Raw genomic sequence first — 25,594 nt, 5'->3', positions numbered from 1 at the left:
TATATATTTTATGTAGTAAATGATAATATTTGGATAAACAACAAGGTTTACTGTATAGCACAGGAAACTATATTTAATATTCTGTGATGAAACAGTGGAAAAGAATATTAGAAAAAGAATGCATATATGTAAATTGAATCACTTTGCTGTATAGCAGAGATTAACATATTGTAAATCAAATATATTTCAATTAGTGAAAGTCAATCAGTCATGTCTGACTCTTTGTGACTCCCATGGACTATAAGGTCCATGGAATTCTCCAGGCCAGAATACTGGAGTGGGTAGCCGTTTCCTTCTCCAGGAGATCTTCCCAACTTAGGGATCGAACCCAGGTCTCATGTTGCAGGCAGATTCTTTATCAGTTGAGCCACAAGGGAAGCCCAAGAATACCGGAGTGGGTAGCCTATCCCTTTTCAAGCAGATCTTCCCAACCCAGGAATTGAACCCAGGGTCTCCTGCATTGCAGGTGGATTCTTTACCATCAGGGAAGCCAAAAACATTTTTCTTAATTTTTGTAATACTTCAATTAAGAAAAGTAAAAAGGTATAATAAATGATCCCCCAAAAATGATAATACAGACTGGTAACCAGATATATTATATGCCATGACATACCTTTTCTTAATTGTTTTGATATTGCAAAGCCAGCAATTCACCTGCAGGTTTTTTCAAACTGTCACAAATGCACAAAAATGTTTCCAATATGTCCAAAAAATCTGCATATAACTGGACCTGCATAGTTCACACCCATTGTTGTTCAAGGGTCAACTATATAATCACTTGATATTTCATAAAGCTTTCTGTTATTTGCTATCTAGCTTAATTTCAATTGGTGATAAAAAATTCTGAATGATTGAATCCTTCAGAATTTGTATGACACTTACTCAAGATATACTAAACATCCCACATGTACTTGAAAAGAAAGTGCACTTATTGAATGTAGTTCTCCATATGTGTCAAATAGGTCAAATTTGATAATCATGTTTTTCAAATCTTCTATCCTTACTATTTGTTTCCTGGCTTATTCTATCAGATATTGAGAAAGGTATACTTAAGTGTCTTGCTATAACTATGTATGTCTATCTGTCCTTTTACATGTTTTTATATTATATATTTGGAAATTTTATGTATTTTTGCTTTATATATTTTAAATCTTTGTTATTAGACTCACATGAAGTTTTATTTTTTTTAATGGATTGGACCCCTTTGTAATAATAAGATGTGTCTCTTTATTATCCAACAGAGAATAACCTAAATACATAAAGCAAATATCAACAGATATAAAGGGAGAAACTGACAGTAACACAATAATAGTAGGTGATTTTGACAAATCATTTACATCAATGGACAGATCATCCACACAGAAAGCCAATAAGGAAACACTGGCCTTAAACGACACATTAGACTAGATCAACTAACAGATATACAGAAAACATTCCATCCAAAAGCAGCAAAACACACACTCTTTTCCAGGTGTACATGGAACATTCTCCAAGATAGATCACATGCTAGACCACAAAACAAGTCTCAATAAATTTAAGAAGACTGAAATCATATCAAGAGTCTTTTCCAACCACAACACTATGAGACTAGACATCAAGGAAAAAATAAGGAAAGCACAAACATATGGAAGTTAAACAATATGCTACTAAACAACCAATGGGTTATTGAAGAAATCAAAGAAATAAAAAGATACCTGCAGACAAATGAAAATGAAAACACAATGATCCAAAATCTATGGGATGCAGCATAAGCAGTTCTAAGAGGGAAGATCCCCCTAGTTCTAAGAGGAAGCCTAGCCCAGGAAACTAGAAAAATCTGAAATAAACAAGTTAAACTTAAACCTAAAGAAATGAGAAAAAGAACAAACAAAACCCAAAGTTAGTAGAAGAAAATCATAAAGATCAGAGCAGAAATATTTAAATAGAGACTAAAAAAAAAAAAAAATCAATGAACCTAAGAGCAGTTCTTTGAAAAGATAAAACTGATAAATTTTTTGCCAGACTCATCAAGAAAAAAAGGGAGAGGGCCTAAAATATAAAATCAGAAATGAAAAAGGTGAAGTTGTATTTCTGGCACCACAGAAATACAAAGGATCATAAGAGATAACCATGAACAGTTACATGTTAATAAAATGGGATACTCTAGGGAAAAAAAAACAAATTCCTAGAAAGGTACAATCTTCAAGACTGACTCAAGAAGAAATAGAAAATATGAACAGACCAATCACCAGTAATGAAATTGAATCAATAATTTAAAAATTCTCAACAAACAAAAGCTCAGGACCAGATGGTTTCACAGGTGAATTCTACCATTTAGTGAAGAGCTAATACCTATCCTTCCCAAACTATTGCATAGGAAGGACTGCTTCCTCCCTCATTCTATGAAGCTACCATCACCTTGATACCAAAATGAGACAAATATTTCACAAAAAAAGTTGTAGGCCAATATCACTGATGAACACAGATGTAAAAATTCTCAACAAAGTATTAGCAAAAACTTAGCAAAATACATTAAAAGGATCACACACCATGATCAAGTGGGACTTATTCCAGGGATGCAAGAATGTTTTAATATCTACAAATCAGCCAATGTGATACATTAACAAACTGAAAAATAAAAATCCTACGACCCTCAAATGACACAAAAAAAGCTTTTGATAAAATTCAACATCCATTTGTGATCAAAAACAACTCTCTGGAAAGTGGGCATAGAGGGAACATACCTCGACAAAGGCCATTTACAACAGACCCACAGCTAACATCATGTTCAATGGTGAAAACCTAAAAGCACTTCCTTGTAAAATCAAGGGAACAAGACAAGGATGCTCATTCTTGCCACTTTTATTCAGCACAGTTTTGGAAGTCCTAGTCACAGCAATCAGAGAAAGAAATTAAAGAAATCCAAATTGGAAAGGAAGATTAAAACAGTCACTGTTCACATATGACATGATACCATACATATAAAATTCTACAGACAACTACCAAAAAACTATTAGAACTCATCAGTAAATTCAGTAAAGTTACAGGGTGCAAAACTAATACACAGAAATCTGCCGCATTTCTTTAACTAATTATGAAATACTAGAAAGAGAAATTAATGAAACAATCCCATTTACCATTGCATTAAAAAAAAAAAGTTATATACCTTGGAATAAATCTACCTAAGGAGGCAAAAGACCTATATTCCAAAAGACTAAAAGACACTGATCAAAGAAATTGAAGATAACACACATATTGACAGATACACTATGTTCTTGGGTTGGAAGAATCAATATTGTTGGGATGACTATACTACCCAAGGCACTCTATAGATTTAATGCAATCCCTATCAAAACACCAATGGTATTTTTCAGAGAATCAGAAAAAAATAATTTTAAAATTTGTACGGAAACACAAAGGATCCAAAAAAGCCAAAACAAACTTGAGAAAGAACACACCTGGAGGAATCATGCCCCCGGACCTTAGGCTGTAGTACAAAACTACAGTCATCAAAAAGTACGGTACTAGCACAAAACACTGATCAATGGAACAGGACAGAGAACCCCAAAATAAATCCATGCACTTACAGTCAAACTATGACAAAGGGGACAAGAATACACAATGGAGAAAAGACAGGCTCTTCAATAAGTCGTGCTGAGCAAACTGGACAGCTATTTTCCTTACGTAAAATAAGGAAATTAGAACATTCTCTAACACAATACATAAAAATAAACTCAAAATGGATTAAGGACTTAAATGCAAGACCAGAAACCATAAAACTCCTAGAGGAAATACAAGCAGAATACTCGTTGACATAAACAGTAGCAGTATTTTTTTAGATCTGTCTCCTAAAGCAAGGGAAGCAAAAGTAAACAAATTGGACCTAATTAAACTTAAAAGCTTTTGCACAGCAAAGAAAACCATTGACAAAATGCAAAAACAGCCTACTGAATGGGAGAAAATATTTGCAAATTATATGACTGATAAGAGATTAATATTCAACATACATAAATAGCTCATACAATTCAACATAAAAAAAAAAAAACCCCAAACAACCCAATTTTAAAAAATGGGCAAAAGAACTGAATACACAGGTTTTCAAAGAAGACATACAAATAAACAACAGGCATATGAAAAGATGCTCAACATCACTAATCATCAGGGAAATGAAAATCAAAACCACATGAGATGTTACTTCACACCTGTCAGTATGGCTATCATCAAAAAGACCACAAATAACAAATGATGGCGAGAGCATGGAGAAAAGGGAACCCTTGTACACTGTTGGCAGGAAGGTAAATTGGTACAGCCACTGTAGAGCACAGTATGGAGGTTCTTTAAAAAAACTAAAAATAGAACCACCGTATAACCCAGCAATTCCACTTATGGGTACATATCCATAAAAACTAAAAACACTAATTAGAAAAGATACATACACCCCAATGTTTATAACAGTATTATTTACAATTCCCAAGATATGGAAACAACCTAAGTGTCCATCAATGGACATATGAATGTGTCTTTATATACATGAATGTATAAAGATGTGGTGTGTGTGTACATACACACACACACACACACACACACACATACATACAATAGAATACTACTCAGTCATAAAAAAGAAAGAAATGTTGCCATTTGCAGCAACACAGACAGACTTGGTGGACATTATGCTATATGAAGTAAGTCAGAGAAAGACAAGTACCATATGATATCACTTATATGTGGAAACTGAAATATCCACAAACCAGTGAATATAACAAAAAAGAAGCACATTCACAAATACAGAGAACAAACTAGGGGTTACCAGTGGAGGGAGTTCCAGGGGTGGACAATACAGGTATTGGGGAGTGGAAGGTACAAACTGCTGGATGTAAGGTAGGCTCAAGGATGTATTGTACAACATGGGGAATACAGGCAATATTTTGTAGTAACTCTAAATGGAAAGTAACCATTAAAAATTGGATAAAAAATTCTTAAGGAAAAAATTTTTAAGGAATAGACTTTTAAAAATGAGAATCACACAGTTACAATGCTACATTCAAGAGCCTAGAATTCCTGTTCCCCTTACCTCCATGGCTTCCTGAGCAATCTCTGGCATGTGTGACTGAGGGACCAGCTGGACAAGCCCTGTAATTAATTCTGCTGTACTGCCTTGGGTTTCAGGCCCCTGTTTTCTTGGATTCTGCAAATAAAAAAGCAAATTTCAATTAAAAACAAAATTATAGGACAAGGGCCGAAGGGTGGAGGGAACGGAGACTGACTGCTAATGGGTTTTAAGTTTATTTTTGAGGTGATAAAAATGTTCTAGACCTAGACAGCGGTGATGGCTACACAACCTTGTATACATACCAAACCCCAATGAATTGTCAGCAAATTTCATCATATGTGAATTTTACCTCAAAAATAAACATCATAAGACTTTTTTAAATTAAAAGCTGCTGGGGGAAAAAAAAAAAAGCTGCTGGGAGGGAGATGGGAGGGGGGTTCATGATGGGGGGACACAAGTGTACCTGCAGCTGATTCATGTTGATGTATAGCAAAAAACCACCACAATATTGTAAAGTAATTATCCTCCAATTAAAATAAATAAATTAATTTAAAAACTGCTCTTGTTAAGACAATAAAAACACATTACTTTAAAATATCATGATTGAGATCATTTAGTAGTTATTCCTATATTTATCCGACTTACAAAGATTTAGGTTTTTTTGTAAGTAAAAATATAAAATAATCAAATATTTACAATGAACCTTTCACTATTTTAACTTTCTTTCATTACTCTGAGAAAAGTTGTTTAACCACTAGATGGCAGCAAAGAAAATAATTTCAACTTTGATCTGTTTCTGTCTGCTAATTTCAAACTTGGAAAATAGTATGTTTTGCTTAAATTCTTGTTCCTTGACAATAAAATATTTAACACAGAAGGCACTGGTGACTGATGCATTCTTTGATCCTGAATTACAGCCATGCAAACAGAGTGATGCTAATATATGACATGCATGAGGAAGTAACACCTCAAGTAATGTGTGCTACATAACAAAGAAATGAGGGGAAAAGGTATTTCATTCCTTTTATAAAGTCTTAATGATGGATTTTAAGACTTTTTCCATACCAAAGTTCTAACAATTTCTTCTATCAGACTTCCAAATTTGGATGGACTTTTCAAAGAGTTCAAAACAACAGAGGCCATTCTGGGGGTCACTAATTCTTTTGGGAATTCTATTTCTCCTCCCTCTCTCAGAAAAAAATATTTTTTAAATTCAGGGGGTTCAAAGAACTCTTGAAACTATGGACATCAGTTTATAGATTTCTATAGTATAGTAACTTGAAAAATATACCATCAAAATTAAAAGTATACTTAGCACTTAAGCCTGTTACTCAAAGTAACAGGAAATTGTTTTAAACACTATTTTCCCAGGACTGGAAAATTCCACAGAGGTTAAATATGTTATGCTATGAGCTTCAAAATATATTTCTGCTATGTTTGGGGCATTAATAATATTAATGTTAATGTTAACTGTATTTTAATAATAGTAATAACATCCTAACATTTATGTAGTACTCATTATGCATTTATTCTGCATTGTTCCTAAGAGCATGACACATAATATCTCAGTCTGCTTAACAATACAAATTATTATCATTATCACAATATTTCAAATAAGAAAACTAAAGCACATGGATTTCCCTGGTGGTGCAGTGGTTAAGACTCCACACTTCCAAAGCAAGGGGCATGGGTTCAATCCCTGGTTGGGGAACTGGTTCAACCCCTGCTCAGGGAACTAAGACCCTGCATGACCCATGGTGTGGTCAAGAAAAAAAAAGAAAGCCAAAGCATAGAGGGGTAAGTCACCCAAATCACACAGCTAGTAAGTCTCCAGAGCCCATGCTTCTCAGCATTCATATAATTACCACTCATTCTCATTTGTTAGTTCCTAATTATCTTGTGTATTACAGTAATGCTCTCAGGAATCTAATACCATCTCAGGCTATAAGAGAAGAATAACCACAATACTTGAATGCTAACCATACTCATTTTTATCTCCTTTTCCTCCCAATACAGTATAGGCAGGCAAAGTCAGTGATAATAAAAGGCTGATGATAGGAGGAAATAAGGATAGAAAAGCTCAATTTTTAGGTAAGAGCGATTGGAGACTTAAAAAAAAAAACAACTGAACAGATACAGAAAGCACTTGATTTATGGTTGCTTCATTATCCAAACCCCATCCTAGGATTATATCTGAATAATACATAATCTGGTAGCAGGGTATAGACAGAAGATCTCACCAAAACATGTTAGTTTAATCATAAGAAAAAATAAGACACAAGGGTACGATCTGATCTAATTATATTAGTAATCTCTATAAGTTCACTTTCTTAGGAATGTCAAGTTTCACATACGATCAGGAAGGTTCAGTAAGTGTTCTTGAGCTAATAATCACCCTCAAGGTTTTGGCATTTCAGTTAAACCAAATTAAGTTAGTATAATAATTTCAAGGCATTTTACAAAAACTACTCACACAAAGCAAGAGCTTCGGATCTGCATGAATTAGTTTCACCATGGACAAGAGAAGATACTTATAGCTTCTTGTCTCCAGGTCTGTAGGTTTTTCTTTAAATTTAAGGCTTGTTACTTTTTCTTTAAATGTAAGACTCTAAAAACAAAAACATGACATTTACCTTCTAAGAATCAGACATCAGAATCATGATAATAGCCATTCAACATTTTCAAATAAATCTATTTTTTAAAAACTTTGAAAAATAAAGGGACATATTTTATAGCACCAAATGTATGGTATTAGTAGAAACATTCAATAGAAAGTATAAGATTAACACAATCAAGCTTAAAAAGCAAATAAAAAGTATTTTTGCACGTCTATATTGTTCTTATTTCTGTTGTTGTTGTTCAGTCACTAAGTTGTATCCGACTCTTTGCAATCCCATGGACTATAGCACTAGTAGACTCCCTGGTCCTCCACTATCTTTGAGTTTGCTCAAATTCATGTCCACTGAGTCAGTGATGCTATCTAACATCTCATCCTCTGGCACCCCTTTCTCCTTCTGCCTTCCATCTTTCCCAGCATCAGGGTCTTTTCCAATGAGCCGGCCTCTTCATATCAGGTGGCCGAAGTATTGGAGCTTCAGCTTTAGCAACAGTCCTCCCAATGAATATTCAGGGTTGATTTCCTTTAGGATTGACTGATTTGATCTCCTTGCTGACCAAGGGATTCTCAAGTCTTTTCCAGCACCACAACTTGAAAGCATCAATTCTTCAGTGCTCAGCCTTCCTCTTACATATTCTTATATAATCTTATATATATTTTTATATAATCTTGAAAAAGTTTAAGTGAAAATCTGCTAAAATACTAAAATCTTTAAAATAAGGTTGGTGGACTCCTATGTTAAAAGCGATTTTCCAAATGTTAGAACAGGGGTAAAATATTTATTCTATAGCTCTCACAGATACAGTGAGTAACTCATGTAATAAAATATCTCATATACATATATATAAACATTTCATAGAAACAATGACATTATCAACTGTAAGATGCATCATTATTTTACGTATCATAAGGAATGAAAATTGTCAACCGCAAGATATCATACAAATAAGATCCACCCCCAAATTCAGAAATGTTAAATAGGTGTTTCTTAGATTCGATGGAATATGCTACACAGGCAATCTCTGTATTTAATAGTTTAACTTTTTCTTTTTCCTTTAATGGCATTCCATCTCCCAAGTTACAGAATGCACGTATTTTGCCAGAAGAACACTGATAGAACAAAGAAAGCTTTCTTTGAGAAAAATTCAATCATGGAAAATGTGTTTCAATTACAGAGATACTATTGTAGAATACTATAATTATGGATGTTATTCAACCAAAAATCCAACATTATATTCTGGATCCAATACTACCTTTTTATCTACTCTTAGAAAACATCTTCCCTTTTCTTTTAAAAGGAAACAAAAATACATGCTTTTGACATGTATGCTTTTTTACGCACATAGTGTTCTTGCCTGGAGAATTCCAGGGATGGGGTCGCACAGAGTCAGACACGACTGAAGCAACTTAGCAGCAGCAGCATATGCAAATACACAGATGGGAGATTATCCAGCATCTACGGACTCTTAATAAAAAATGTCCATGAAAACAAGCTGTCTTTCAAAGGTAAAAAGGAAAGGTGTGTTCTCTATAACATGCAGCAATTATTCCCAATGTTTATGTATGAGAAAAGTGTTTGTTATAATGCCCAAGAGCACTGGAGATTTTTGTCCTTTTGTTTAATGAAATGTGAGATATTTTTAAATATAAACTTTGAATTCTATTTCTAATTTCCCGTGTACAATATGTAGCATCCAATGGGCAAAACAGTGCGTTAGCAGGAACATTCACTCTAGCCCAGGAGTCAGTTTCCCCCTCGCATCCCCAAAAGATAAGGAGCTAATCAAAGTATTTTGATTCATAAGGAAAAATTGAAGGAAAAAGAAACCAAAAAAAGAAAAGGTGACATTCACTAAGATTTTAACAGCATTTTGTCAGAAAATATCTCTAAGAAAAAGTTTAACCCACTGAAATAGTAGAAAACATACATCATTAACTAGCATTGCAACACTACTGCAGTATTCGACATACCACAATTCTTACTGAAAAGTCTCATTTGATTTTCTAAAATAATCAAAACAGCAAGAATGGGATAAAGATACTGAAAAAAAATGCAATCTCAAGAAGATGGAAATCAAAATTCACGATTAATCTTACCGGGGCCATTCGTATTGCTGGGTGTGCTCCACAACCCTGGACTGCTTTATGAAGTGTTTCACCAAACATATTTCGAAGTTCAACTGAGTGGCAATATACAGCATCAATCTTAGGCCACCAATCCAACGCAGACTGGAGGAAAACAGAGACCATACGAAAGAAAAAGTCCAAATTTGCACGAGTTATATGCTCTGGTTATCACTGTGGTTTTATGGTTGATTACTTGGTAAGAAACTTTCTAAGACCATGCAAACACACACTATGATTTCCAAAGTCTTCAAGTAATGTCTTTAATTCAAACACCAAACCACACATCTGCTTTATTATCATAATGAGCATGAGACAAAGCGCCCACTGCACGAGCATGAACACGAGACTGTCTTTTCTCACTGATAATCTAACAAGGCTGAAAGACAGACAGTAAAGAGCTAATTCTGCAGCCAAGCTTTTTTTGGTAAGTTTAATGTTTTACACATTTCAGAAACGTATGCATATATAGTATATATTGTCCCAAAGCAAGAACGCTATTATCAGTTTTAAAAGAGATCAGTGGTTCAACACGGTGTTGAAGGAATATGTGGTAAACTATTACTCATATGCCTACAGACAAACAGCAATGATAATTACAACATGAAATTAGTAAATGAGATAAAGCTATTAGTAAACCTATAATCTTAAATTGATATGCAATGATGGCACAATACATGAGAAGACTAATGATCACCACAAAGACAAAATGATCATAGCTAAATATTTTTAAAGGTAACTGGGTTTTTTTATGTAAATATTTTTCTGTAGTTCAATTTGTTTAGCTTTGATTCTAGTTTTTAGTGCCTATTTTATTTGAAAGTGTAACTTTTAAATGAAGTAATAACTATATTATGAAAAATGACAACTATGAAAATCACTAAAACTATTGTCTCTCTGTGAATACAAAAATGACTGGATGAATTTTTCACTACCTAATGGAGAGTATGCAAGGAACAGGATTACTTAAAACACAGGCTTTATAATACTCCTGTAACAAAAAATACCTGCAAGAACAATTTGAAACAGTAGATAAGGCGATATAATAGCTTCATATCTTGTTCCCAAGTTCCTTCTAATTCAACACTAAGCTAATTAAATTCTCAGCATTTAATTTTTTTAGCCCTAACCCTTAGAATATTTTGAGGAGCATCGGGTTATATTACCTAAACTTTTGGATTATGAACTCTATTTACTGGATTGTTGTTGTTATTTAGTCACTACATCGTGTCTGACTCTTTTGTGACCCCATAGACTGTAACCCACCAGGTTCCTTCTGTCCAAGAGATTTTCCAGGCAAGAATACTGGAGTGGGTTGCCATTTTCTACTCCAGGGAATCTTCTCGACTCAAAGATCAACCCACGCTTCCTGCTTGGCAGGGAGATTCGCCACTTGGCAGGTGGAGCCGCATCTATGAATGTGTGTGCATGTGCTCAGTCGTATCCAACTCTCTGTGATTCCATTGACTGCAGCCCGCCTGCATACCCTGTTCATGGGATTTTTCAGGCAAGAATACTGAAGTGGGCTGCCATTTCCTACTTCAGGGGATCTTCACAACCCAGGGACTGAACCTACGTCTCTTGCATCTCCTGTACTGGCAGGCAGATTCTTTACCATTAGTGTCACCTGGGAAGCCAAGACACATCTACAGTGTACTATAAAACCAATTTACAAAATAAAATCAATACTTAATTCCATTCACAAAAAACCTTCAACACTATTAAGGAAGAAATACTTTTATTTGTACAGTATGGTTGTCTCCATTTTTCTCTCAAATTCTTTATTTACTTCCTAACAAATGATTAAGTTTTCTTAACTTAGTTATATAGTGAATTCCTTAAACTTTAGTCAATTTGGTCACCTGACTTTCCCATGGCAATCAATACTCCTTGATTTCCATATACTTACTAATTTATACAGCTTGTGTTAATCAACTTAAAGTAACAAAAGCTGAGTAATCACAAAATGCACTGATATAAGGGTCCTCTGACTATACTGAACTCATAATGTCAGAAACTGCTTAAAGACATACACATCCCATGTAACATCCTATCCAAATTATTATGTCATTGTGATAGCTGCTGAAACTGTCTCATGGTACCAGGTATACCCTATGTGACTTTAACTTAAGATGTAGTTACTGACATAATTGCTATTTTATATAACAAATAAAGTCATTCGTTTTAAAGTACAAGATACACTTTCAAATAAAACAGGCACTAAAACCTGGACATCATGTAGTTGGTAAAAATTTTAGTGTTCCAAGCAATTATTAAATGTGTCCTTTCAGAAACTAGTCAATTAAAGTAGACTTGTTCTTTTTTGTCCTTGAAAATCCTAAGTGTATTGTCAAGTAAATGGCAATACTTTTATAATACGAGCAGATCATATGGCAATTCTTCAAGATTATTTCAAGAAGTTTCACACGCCTTGGAAATAATTTCTCTCAGCAGAAAGAGATAATCTCATTCTCAATATGTGAACTATCCATAAGTAAACTACAGCAAATTGCTATAAGGAAAAAACAATAGTAAGTATTAAGTACTATACCAGCTACAGCATGTTGCACTGATGGGTGAAATATTTGGTTCCTATTGTGTATATTATTTTATTTCCCAATGATAACAACATATCTAAACTAACCTAAAGGAAGCCTATAAAGATTAAGCACATAACAAAGATTTTATAGCTAAAATTCATCACTTATGGCATTCCATAATAAAAGAGATGACAGAACTACCCGTACCATTTTAGAAAGGGATAAAAAGCTTAAATTATAATCAAATTTGAACAGTTACTACATTTTCAGATTTCTTAAGAAGAAATCTTAAGGGAGGACTCTTTTAGACCTAAAAACAGTACTTATGAACTGAATATGAGTATGCGTCACGAAAGCAAAACAAAACTGCAAACATTATTACTACTTCTACATAAACCCTCAAAACCACATCAGTAATAAAACTTATCGAATTTGAGAATGTGGTAATTTTTAAAAATCTGTGAACTGGCTAAAGAACCAAGGAAGAAGAGAGCTCATGAGGTGTACTGAACCAAGAATCATTTAAAAGAAAATCTTTTACTATGAATGAATTTAAGATCAGGAGTTCAAATACTTAAGAAAAACTTTATGTGATTTCAAGACAAAACATTTCTATAATAACTACATTCAGTGAAATTCCATAGTAGTCAATTCTATAAATTTGCATCTGAACACATGGTCCTTTTCAGTCAGAAAATACTTTAGATTCAGTATCTATTAGCCTCAAACCAAAGGAAAGAAAAACCCTAACAAGAAACAATTTGTCAAACAATCTTATGCTATGATAAAGTATCATTATCTAAGGTCCAACTTTAAAACTATTTTATAGACTAAAATTGATGCTCCTTTTCAAGCTACTCACTAAAAGGTTACTGATGCTTACTTAATATTTTAAAAGTTTAGTCAATACAGGTTTTTCTTTATAAAAATAGATTTCTTAGACGTGGCCTGATACAGACACACTCCACCTTCACACATGCAGTACGCACTGGAGTATAGGAGGATGCACAACCACTTCACCATATACACTGAGGCATGCATGAAGTACCACTCCAGGCATGCTTTAAACCCACAAAGGAGCAGCTCAGCCACTTACAGCAGTGCCAAGTCCATGCTTGAAAGTGCTCTATATATTCAATTGTAGACAAAAATATTTCACAATTAAAGTAACTAGCCACAGAGTATCAAAAAAATATATACTTGGGTTTATTAAATACAAGCTTTAAGCATTTACATAAACCATCCACTCTAATAAATGGAATGTTTTTAGTATTATAAGCCAAAGGATAAAAAAGTAGTAATATTTTATTTCTGAATTACACATAAAATTGAAAGGTAAAAATCATTGTTGTTTCTTTTTTTTTAAGTAATGGCCTTGAAAGTAAACCTTAAGGGCACAATGTCCTGACTCATTACATTGGCAAAAGTAAAGCATAAAATTTTCTAAGTTTTTACTACAAATATACCTTATCTGCCATATCAGATTCATTAAACTTTCCCTTTTGAAAGAAACAGTAGTTAATGTTACTTCTACTTATAACTGATCTTCAACTGAGAGAGTAATCATTCCCTCGGGCATTTTTAGTTATTCATAAAGTCTGGGGGCAGAGATGGGAGAGAAAGGAAGTGGCACAAATGGTACTTAATGAAATGAGGACCAAGGATACCAAATGTCCTACAATACACAAAGCAATTCTGCATAACAAAGACTGTACTGACCAAAAATGCTACCAGCACCCCACTGAGGAAAACTAAATGTGTCACCAAATAGTTTTATTAATAGTTATTACTCTTCTGCAGGAATGGATAAAAGAAAATGTGGCAGAATTTGGTATAATTCAATACATCCAAAGCAATGAAGGTGGGAAGGACATCTTTAACTCCCTAGAGACACACTCTTAAAGTGAAGTGTGATTATAAAGAGGACAAATATACCTAAGTTAACAATGATTAAAGTCTTTTTTTAAGGGAGGAAAAAAGGAAAAAGTTGAACAATTTACATATACATGTGAGTATCTAACAATGGATGAAAGTGGATGAAAAGGAGTAACACCTACTATAACATCTTAAAAACCCTCAAAATATGATTTAGAAGAATAGAAATTTTTAAATCCATGGTCCAAATGTGGTATGGTTACTATCTTTCCACTTAACACACTCACATCACAGCTGAAGCCTTCACAAGTACTTTTTAATGAATTTACTTATTTTGTCTGATATGCTTTTGTGCCATGTAAACACCTCAAAGTATTGTTTCATTTGTTTAAGGAATAAAAGTACAAATATGATCTCACCATTTTTCTTTAATGTACATAATGAGCTACAACATAAATACTGCTACTTTTAACTTAAACAGTAAGGTGACAATTCAGAATGTTATCAAATGCTGGGAAAGAGCTGAGTATTAAAATAATACGTAGAGCTTTAGGATGAAAACGTTAAATTATATTTTCAGTGACACTGTTCTCAAGGGTTTTGACCCAAAAATCTTTTAAGTTTAATCTTTCCAAAGGATCCTATTAATTCCACCTTCCTCAGTAAGGGTCCTGGGATTCAGATTAAATATGAAAAATACAATTGTATTGTCAGTTATTAGATAGAATCATGTATGAGAAATCTTCCTGTATCATACATCTAAATTCAAAATCTTTTGCAAATCAGAAATACCGTTCTTAAAAAGAAATAAGATAGGAAGAAAGAAAAAATTTTAAGCAATTTAGCAATACCTTTTGGACTTACATTGGTGATGATTCGATGGAGTGAATTTACCAGCACATAGTGAAATGTAGAAGGGGAATTCTGAGCCAGGCAGATCTACAGAGGAAAGAAAAAAAAACAGTAAGCTATTTCTATAAGAAAAATATATAGTAACATACACGAGGACAAAAGAAACAACAAAAAGGAAATTTTTAAAAACAGAACACATTTTTTAGGATCTTGAAACTAACTTTAACATATAAAAAGAAATACTGATAAAGGTGCAATCTATCATCTTTCTACTCATTTCGCATTTATAAAGGATCAACAGCGTCAGTAAATGAAACTGATGCAAACCGATGCTCTCACCTTGAAGTGTTGGTTATTGTGAGGGCTTATTCGGAAGCAGGAAACAAGGCAGTCGATCATGAGGTCCACGTCTGCCGGCTGACTGCCCCTGGAGAATGGCTTACTCGGATTAAACAGCAGGTTCTATGAAAATTCCAAGCGAAAATAAAAGCTTTTCAACAATCACGCAGTGTTTTTACTACTAGTACTTAATAACAACACATCATCCACACAGATGGCAGTAACATGTAGTTGCCAGAGGAAACATAAAGTGCTAATGTTGTGGTTCATGATAAAATTCTTACTAGACCACATATGGTTCCTTTCAGGCCCAAATTTCTACATTATTTTAAACCCAAGTCTGAATATTTATGGTAATTTAAGAAAACTGGTTAATTCTGTGTTTTCTTCATATTCTAAGCCACTTAATGTAGCCTGAGGAGCAGTAGCAAAAGCAGGTCCTATGAATTTAATAAAGTGGAAGTGAAAGTGACTTAGTCGTGTCCAACTCTTTGCAATCCCATGGACTATACAGTCCATGGAATTCTCCAGGCCAGAATATTGGGGTGGGTAGCCGTTCCTTTCTCCAGGGGATTTTTCCAACCCAGGGATCGAACCCAGGTCTCCCGCACTGCAGGCAGATTTTTTACCAGCTTAGCCACAAGGAAGAAGACTCAGAACTTTTGTGTTAGCAGTGATTTTCAAAATAAACTAGTATAGTATTTATACTAGAGATTTATTTTTCATTTAACATTTTTAAGTTTGTATAAGAGAAATAATAAGCATGTTACCTTAAGATCAACCACCATGGACTGAACCAGTAGAAAGATGACAGAGTTATCTTCCCAATTAATGTAAGTACTTGCTTTACACAGTTTGACACAGGCGATTGCAGCGCTTTCAGTGAGCTGCCTGCTTCCTCCATGGCCGGCAAGTGCTTTTCGCAGACTGTCCAGAAACAACTTCTACAAAATTCAAATACAGCAATGAGATGATATATGAAATTTCTTGGATTTCAGACTGATCTAATAAAGTAGCAAATTATCAGCCACTAAAAACTGTACTCTCTATAGAAATACTGATACATAATTGATACTTACGGTTTTAAATTTCATAATTTTAAGTAGTTGTCATAATTTAAACGATTCTTGAATCCCCCCCCAAAAAAGATCTGTTCTTCCCTTTCTTTGCTGAATTATTAAAGGAACATGAGAAACAGTCCTTCCCAAACAATGTAGTTGACTTTTCAACCCTGAATTTAGCTGATCAAATTCTCTTTTTATATTACCTTTAATTTCTAAACACTATTCTTTCTTGGTTATGGTCTATCTCAAACTGTTCCATCTTTACCTAAAACTCCAGGCTATATTCAACCTTCAGCCTTCTAACTAAGGATATATTGAAAGCTGTTCTATTGCTCTCAATTCCATTCTTCACAGAAAATTATGCAGCTTGTAGAATACAGCTCCCTGACCTGGGATCGGACTGCGGTCCTCTGCATTGGGAGCAGAGTCTTAGCCACTGGACCCCCAGGGAAGTTCCTAATCCTAATCTTTAGATTTTTTCTAATTGCCTAAAGAATAAAATTGAAACTTAAACTCACTGGACCACCAGGGAAATTCCTAATCCTAATCTTTAGATTTTTTTCTAATTGCCTATAAAGTTGAAACTCGCAATGTCTTCCAGATTACTCACTATCTGCTCTTCATCTTCACTTACAACTGCCTGTGAGAACCTTCCACTTTCTAGCTAACTTTTCTGAATATATCTTCAATATTTTTAGATCTATTTTCTTGACTTCCCTGGCTTGAATAACACTCATCTTTGGAGAAGGAAATGGCAACCCACTCCAGTATTCTTGCCTGGAAAATCCCATGGACAGAGGAGCCTGGTGGGCTACAGTCCATGGGGTCACAAAGAGTCAGACACGACTGGGCGACTTCACCTTCACCTTCTCTAATCTAAATTCCTTTCTTATTTCAACTAAGGTTCCACACCTCTTCCATAAAACTTTCCTCACTATTCAAGCTTCACCTGAGTTAGTATAGCACATGCGATTGTATTATTATCCTAGTAAACAGGTATTCTTGAAAAATAATTTTTTACCCATAAAGAAATAACTTGGAAATCTAGGGAGATAGCAATCTAAGCTATTCTTGACTCCCGATTTTCCCCCTAGCTCCTTTATTCCTTGGTCTCCATGTTCATCTCTCGTTTCTGGAGTTACAGTCATATTTCTCAGCCTCTCTTACAGTTAAATATGGCTATATGAATGAGTTCAATCAATGGAATGTGAATGAAAGTGATCCATGCCATTTAAGGGCCTGGCCCATAAAAATCCTCAACATGCTTTTTTCCATGCTATCTTTTTCCTTCTGGCTGGCAGAATTGAAACAACTCCTATAAAAGCCATGTATAAAAAGAAATGGCAGAATCTTTGCTGGCCAAGGTCCTAAGAGATCACAAACAGGGCGATTGTCCTGCAGAGCTACTCAGTACTATTTCATTAAGTATAAGAAAGTTCTAGAGTTAGGGACGTCCCCCGCCCCCAGCCCTGAGGAGGGCTCTGGGAGAGTTCTACATAATTTTTGGAGGTCTTGTGAGATAAACACGACCAAAAAAAAAAAAAAAGAAAGTTCTGTTGTGTTGAGCTATTATACTACCTATCCTAATACAGACAGTAACACAACTAAAAATAATAGTAAAATTTAGAAGTTGAAAAAAGAGAACTGCTTTTCACATATAATCTGCAGTCTAGGACTGGTGTAAACGAAAGCCTGGTCTGATCTGTTTAGGGTTCTATTTGTCTGTTGTTTACTGCCTTGCTTCTTTTATACTGAAGTGCTAAGCATGATTACCAAAGCCTGGGAGGGGCTCTGCCACGCTGCCAAAGGCAGCCTGTGGGAGCCCAGCCAGCAAAACCAAGCATTTCTCACAGGATACTATCTCAAGCCACCTACAGGGTAGTTCCAAGAGTGGTTTTAAAGATTTATATTAAATTCTGTGCCCTACTGAAATGATACAGATTCTACTCTGATGACTGTGGGACACTTTTTTTAAACAAATATGTACCACTATTTTCTAACCACAATTAAATTTTTTAAATCACCCCAAAACTAACAATCTGGAAACTATAAAACATTCCTCTAAGTCAAATATGGCATCATTAAGAGAAATCAGAGATTTAAAACTACTAAAATTAAGAACACTTCATCTGAAAACTAAGACCACTGCAAAAAAGTAAATTCAAAGCCTTATAGAAAGTTCTACAATGTTTTAAAAAGCTGAAAATAGATGAACTAAACCATTACCTCAAAAAATAAATGCTAGAAGATATAAAGTTATAAGACCAAGTTTTTAAAGGCCAACAGTATAAACTCTAGTAAACATGAACAAGGAAAAATGAGACATATTAGAAATGAGGAAACAGTCATAAACATGGATACTGAAGAAAATAATTAGAAGATAATATATAAATATTATAAACATATTCTGTCTACATATTTCTATATTATAAATAAACTAAGCATAGATATACATAACTCTTTATTGATAAAACTGAAAAATATATCTCCTAGCAAAGAATAAACTGTTAAAAGTTACCTTAAAAGAGACAAAAATTCCACAAAAACAAGCTATTCACACTGAAATGGTTGAGTAAATGAGGCTCATTAGTGTAACAGAATATTACCAAATACTTATATGAAAGTGTTAGATCTCCATCAACGATTTTGAGGAACAGATAAAATTGGCTTTTAAGTAAACAGAGTAAGATGCAGAGCAATACGTGTAAAATTATTTCATTTTAAAGTATAACAACCATCATATATGTGTATGTATTTTCCTGTAAATGTCTGTACGACCAAGTAGATATGAATCAAAGGATACACACATGAATAAAGGATAACCATTAACACTCGTTAGCACATTAGAAATATGACTAGAAAAGAGAATAAATTTTAAAAAATACATTTTTTAAAACCAGAAGGATTTAAGATCTAAATTTTTTAACCTAGCAAAGTACTACAAATATATATATACATGCTAAGTTGCTTCAGAATATTGGAGTGGGTTGTCATGCCCTCCTCCAGGGGATCTTCCCAAAACAGGGATTGAACCCAGGTCTCCCGCACTGCAGGCAGATGCTTTACTGTCTGAGCCAGCAGGGAAGCCCAAGAATGGGTTGCCATGCCCTCCTCCTGAATTGCACGCACGCACACATGTGTGCACGCTTCCTGGCACTAGTGGTAAAGAACCCACCTGCCAATGCAGAAGATATAGAAGATGTGGGTTCAATTCCTGGGTGGGGAAGATCCCCTGGAGGAGAGCATGGCAACCCACTCCAGTATTCTTGCCTGGAGAACCCCACGGACAGAGAAGCCTGGAGGCTACAGTCTACGGGGTTGCAAAGAGTCAGACATGACTGAAGCGACTTCGCACAGCACAGCACATATATATATCTGCCTCTTTCAAAACTCTTGGGTAGTGCCAGACACAAAGGTCACACAGCATATGACTCCATTTATACAAAATGTCCAGTACAAGCAAATACAGAGACAGAACATACATCAGTGGCTGCCAGGGACTGGGCTGAAAGGGGAATAATGAATAACTGTTAACAGGCATAAGGTTTTTTGTGGAGATGATGAAAATTTTCTGGAATTAGATAGTGGTAATGATTACACAACTCTGGGTTGAGTACACTAAAAACCACTGAATTATACACTTTAAAAGGTAAATCTTATAGTATGTGAATTATATCTAAATAAAATGAATAAATAAATCTTGGGGAGGAGAGAACTAACCCAAAGCCTAGGGAAAAAAAGAGCAAAACTGAGTGGACTTCACAGAAATTTTAAATATCTAAACAGCAAAAACAAAAACCCATAAACAAAGTTTAAAAAGAGAAATCAAGTAAAAAATGTACGGACACTCTACAAATCAATAAAAGACATAATAATTCAATAGAAAACTGAGTGATTCACAGACGATAAACAAATGGCCAATAAGCATTTGGAAAGATGTAGCTGTGATTATTAAAATACAAATTCACTCAAGAGCACTAGTGAGCTCAGAACAGCTTTTTACATATGTGTATTTCTCCAATAAACACAAACAAACAAAAAACAAAATATTAGTTTAAAGGAGTCCAAAACAATGAAACATGAAAAATGGTGTCCTCATAATGGGAAAGTTGGAGAGCACCAAAGCATCACAGACTCCCAAGGATTATCCAGTTCATTTATTTACCAGTCAATGCATAAATTCCCTACACAATACTTCTACAAAGTGTTGAATTCATTCAGCTGATTTTGAACATCTCCATCTATAGGCAACTCATGCAGAAGTCCATTTCATGCTTAGTTGGCTAAGGGTATTTCTCCCAGTGTCAAAAATATATAAATTTTAAATATTTACATTACAAAGAAGGTATTCTCAAAACAAACTGCATAAAGAAATTCAAATAAAACAATAAGGTTAAATACCCAATTCTTTTGTTTTAAAAAAATTATGAGCCCCTGAGAATTATCAGTTGTTAACAGTGCCAATTGCACTACAGATGGCATATATGGTACCCTGCCTTCCTAATAAAATGCTGTGAAAACTGTTCTAGAATGCCTAAAATGAGTTACTAGGCAATTTCATTAGCACCAAGTGGACACAAACCTAAGAACATGCAAAGACACCATAAAAGTGATGAATTTTAGTAGGGTAACCCTTGCAGTGATTATTACAGAAAACTATGTTTAATACTATGTTTAATATTATTCTTTCTGGCAAAAGAATGCAACTATGGGATCGTTTTAAAGCTTTAATCAATGAGGGTTATCACAAATACCCTATTTTTCCTCCAACTAAATTTAGGTCCAAGTATGTCTCTGCTAAGGCCAGCAAAAAAAATACCCACAGTGATGCAGCTAGAAATGGACAGAATGCTAAGCTTAAAGAAATATATACCTTGAGTAAAGTAAATTGCTTCATGTGAATTTCCTGGCCATCTAGTGGTTAGGACTTGGTGCTTTCACTGCCAGGGCCCACGTTCCATCCCTGGTCGGGAAACTAAGATCCTGCAAGCCGCACGGCACAGCCAAATGAAAAATTTTTTAAAAATATCATTTCACATCTGAACATAGTAGAAATAACTTTTCCCTCCTCACCTTATTCATGTTGTTTTCATCAACCACATCCTTGGATATATCCTGGATTATTTCTGGACACAAGATAAGCAGAATGATTTGTAGTGGCCAAACTGCTGCTTTACGTTTGGTGCTTTCAGCAAAACCATCCACTAAGTCAAACAGTTTTTCGGCACACTCTATGCGAAAAATACAAATATTAAATGATACTATTAGATGACAAGAAAATATCTGGCATTAAATTAAAAGCTGGCACTATTCAAAAACCAGCAAAGGCCACATTTTAAAAAGATAAACCTGGAAGATCACTTAACTGTCAACAAGTTCATTCAGGTAATCAAACAAGTAATGTTATACTGTCTATGTATTACAAGAGCCATCTTGATCTACCCTGTTGTTGTTCAGTCGCTCAGTAGCATCTGATTCTTTGTGACCCCATGGACTGCAGCATGCCAGGCTTCCCTGTCCTTCACCATCTCCTGGAGCTTGCTCAAACTCATGTCCATCAAGTCAGTGATGCCATCCAACCATCTTGTCCTCTGTCTGTCCCTTCTTCTCCTGACTTCAATCTTTCCCAGCATCAGGGTCTTTTCCAGTGAGTCAGCTCTTCGCATCAGATGGCCAAAGTACTGGAGCTTCAGCTTCAGCATCAGTCTTTCCAATGAATATTCAGGACTGATTTCCTTTAGGATGGACTGGTTTGACCTCCTTGCAGGCCAAGAGACTCTCAAGAGTCTTCTCCAACACCACAGTTCAAAAGCATCAATTCTCTGGCACTCAGCTTACTTTATGATCCAACTCTCACATCCATACATGGAAAAACCATAGCTTTGACTAGATGGACCTTTGTTGGCAAAGTAATGTCTCTGCTTTGTATATGCTGTCTAGGTTGGTCACAGCTTTTCTTCCAAGGAGCAAGCGTCTTTTAATTTCATGGCTGCAGTCACCATCTGCAAGGATTTTGGAGCCCAAGAAAATAAAGTCTGTCACTATTTCCATTGTTTCCTGATCTATTTGCCATGAAGTGATGGGACCAGATGCCATGATCTTAGCTTTTTGAAATGTTGAGTTTTAAGCCAGCTTTCCCCCTCTCTTCTTTCACCTTCATCAAGAGGCTCTTTCGTTTCTCTTCGCTTTCTGCCATAAGGGTGGTATCGTTTACATATCTGAGGTTATTGATATTTCTTCCAGCAATGTTGATTCCAGCTTGTGCTTCATCCAGCCCGGCATTTCACATGATGTACTCTCCATGTAAGTTAAATAGGCAGGTTGACAATGTACAGCCTTGAGGTACTCTTTTCCCAATTTTGAACTAGTCCATTGTTCCATGTCCAGTTCTAATTGTTGCTTCTTGATCTGTATACAGGTTTCTCAGAAAGCAAGTAAGGTGGTCTGGTATTCCCATCTTTTTAAGAATTTTCCACAGTTTTTTGTGATCCACACAATCAAAGGCTTTAGCATAGTAAATGAAGCAGAAGCAGGTGTTATCCTGGAATTCTTGTGCTTTTTCTATGATCCAAAGGATGACAGCAATTTGATCTCTGATTCCTCTGCCTTTCCTAAATCCAGCTTGAACATCTGGAGGTTTTCGCCTACTTCCTAGTTCTTGTCTACTAGGGTGGTGAAGTTGATCCACTCTGCTGCTGCTGCTGCTAAGTCACTTCAGTCGTGTCCGACTCTGTGCGACCCCATAGACGGCAGCCCACCAGGCTCCCGTCCCTGGGATTCTCCACTAGTAAAGTCCAAATTTTACAATGGTCAGACTGGTATTTAGTCTCAATGTGGAAGGCCCTAAGCAAAGTGTGATTATATCCAAGAAACAAAGACTAAATAGCTTCTCAAAGGAGTTCTATTAGTTCTCCAGGAGTCTATTTTCCTTCTTGAAGTTGTGTCTTGAGAATTTTAAATGAGGATATTCTTACTTAATACTCCTCTCTCTAAACAGGAAATAAAACCTCAGAGCACAAAAAGGGGCTTCTCTACAACAAAGTGCCATCAGTATCCAATCTATAACTAATTAAAAATCAGAGCTTCATTTCAAAAGTTCCTTATCTATTTGCTCAAAGGAAAAAGGTTGCGGGTAATTCAGAAGTATAAGAAAAAAATAATATTTCCTATTTGACGTAAGTTGAAAAGATTAAAAGCACCATAATAATGAAAATAACTTGAAAATGTTAGGTTTTATCTATTAAGTAAGAGTCTTTAAAAGATAAATAAAAAGTCAATCTTATCCTTACCAGCCATATCAGTCTGTGGAATCTGGTACAGCTTTGTAAATTCATCTGGATAATTTTCTACCCAGTTCCAAAATGCCTATAAATAACAAAACATATGTTTTATGTGATATATTCTTAAAGTAGAAAACAAAATATCATATTGCTCCAATTATATCACAAAATTCTAATTTCTTCCAGAAGAATATTATAATGCATTCTCTCTAAAAATTATGTGAAATTATTACTCTTTGACTCAAAATACTGAAGACAACACTTAGAACCAAAAATTAACAAAACTGTAATACCAAAGAGGTTATTACTTACTTTTTCCAGGCTATTTATAACTGCTAACTGTGCAACTTTCTTTAGGGCTTTAAATTTAAATGCTGTTTCTGGAAAAGAAAAAAAAAAGGTTTTACAATTACTGATTAGCTAACACCAATGCAATTCAGAAGTACCAGCAAAAATAACTTTCCTCTTACACACAAACTTTTGTGCCAGTATTATTTATTAAGCCATGTAAAGGTAAACATAACTAGAATAAACCAAAAACCTTACTGGCTATGTCCACTTAAAGACAAAACTCAACCTTGAAGGTTCAAAGGTTGTGAGTTTTTTCCTTTGTTTCTAATAATAAGTACATTTTTAAAAAAATGTATAAAGTACACAATCATTGTAGAAAATTCAAAAAATACACAACAATCTAGGGGAAACTGAAAATATGATCTATGATTCTACCATTCAGAGACAATCACAATTTACAGTTTGGTTAATTTTCTTCTTTCCCTTTTCCTATGCACATATATAAGACAAATACACTTATCGTAACTGAGAAAATCTGTTCATATCAAACCTGTTCAAACTATTCTACTGGTAGCAGCATACCCCCAACTTTTTCCATATTATTAAAAGTTCCTCATGGGTATATTTGATGGCTTTATTACAATAATATTCAATATTTAAGTATGTATTAAGACACTGGTTACTCAAACATTTTCCAATTTTGTATATTTGAATATTATTAATATAAATAATATTAATACTTTATATCCAAATCTTTTCCACATTCTGATTATTCCTTTAAGACACATAAATGTGTAGAAAAAGAACTGTCCAGTCCAAAAGATGAATATTTTTAAGGTTCTTGATAAATACTGCCAACTTGATTTTTGGAAGGACTGGGCCAAAGGCCACTCCCACCAAGCAGTATGTGAAAGTGTCCTTATCACATCCCTGCTATCATTAAATATGTTCATTTCTTTTATTCTACTAATTTGATTATTCAAAACAGTACATTTTTAAAATAAGACTAAACATTTCTCCATACAAATACATTATGTATTTTAATTTTTTCCTCTTTTATAAAATTACTGTCCACATTTGTAAAAATGATAACTTTTAATGAAGGGATGCAGATACTTATTAAATTACATAAACATCTTTACAAGATAAAGATGAGTCTTCAAGTTATAAAATTGTCTAAAAAATCTTCTAAAAGTCGCTTTCTTTTTTTTCTGGACTTGCAAATGAGTAACTTGCTCTCCAGGTCAGTTGTTTTTTTTTCCCCCTTTAAAGAGATAGCCTTTATTTGAAGGATTTTTACACTGAAGAATTCCAAAAGTGGTAGGTTTTTGGAACTTATTGACTTGTATTGAAAAGGAACTGTTGACAAAGATTTACCAGAAATAATCTGAACAAGCAAGAAAATATAGTTAATACTACTGAAACCTACTAAAAAAGTTTCAGGATATACAGTTTCTCTGACATAACAATACCTCTAAGTGCTGTCATGGATACAAAACTGACTGCCTGTTACTTTTCTAAACATTCAGTGGTATAGTTAACAATATTCAATCACTGCTGTTCTTTCCTGAATATATAAA

General features: G+C 34.5%; 1 protein-coding gene across 4 annotated transcripts in view; it reads right to left on the bottom strand.

The window, feature by feature from the left end:
• The window catches only part of NF1 (neurofibromin 1), a 239,987-nt gene that overhangs the window by 142,165 nt on the left and 72,228 nt on the right, over positions 1–25,594 (bottom strand). For all 4 annotated transcript variants that reach the window (XM_043480302.1, XM_043480281.1, XM_043480273.1 and 1 more), the window contains exons 6-14: positions 24,036–24,103; positions 23,733–23,808; positions 21,517–21,674; positions 16,150–16,323; positions 15,380–15,502; positions 15,053–15,127; positions 9,747–9,878; positions 7,506–7,640; positions 5,054–5,167 (exon numbers count right to left, since the gene is read on the bottom strand). In XM_043480302.1, coding sequence (XP_043336237.1) covers positions 5,054–5,167; positions 7,506–7,640; positions 9,747–9,878; positions 15,053–15,127; positions 15,380–15,502; positions 16,150–16,323; positions 21,517–21,674; positions 23,733–23,808; positions 24,036–24,103 — 1,055 coding nt within the window. The remainder of the gene's footprint in view (positions 1–5,053; positions 5,168–7,505; positions 7,641–9,746; positions 9,879–15,052; positions 15,128–15,379; positions 15,503–16,149; positions 16,324–21,516; positions 21,675–23,732; positions 23,809–24,035; positions 24,104–25,594) is intronic.

The sequence above is a fragment of the Cervus canadensis genome, chromosome 1, assembly GCF_019320065.1.
Source record: "Cervus canadensis isolate Bull #8, Minnesota chromosome 1, ASM1932006v1, whole genome shotgun sequence".
Lineage (NCBI taxonomy): Eukaryota > Metazoa > Chordata > Mammalia > Artiodactyla > Cervidae > Cervus > Cervus canadensis.
The sequence above is the reverse complement of the archived record's forward strand: the minus strand, read 5'-3'. Positions and strand labels throughout refer to the sequence as shown.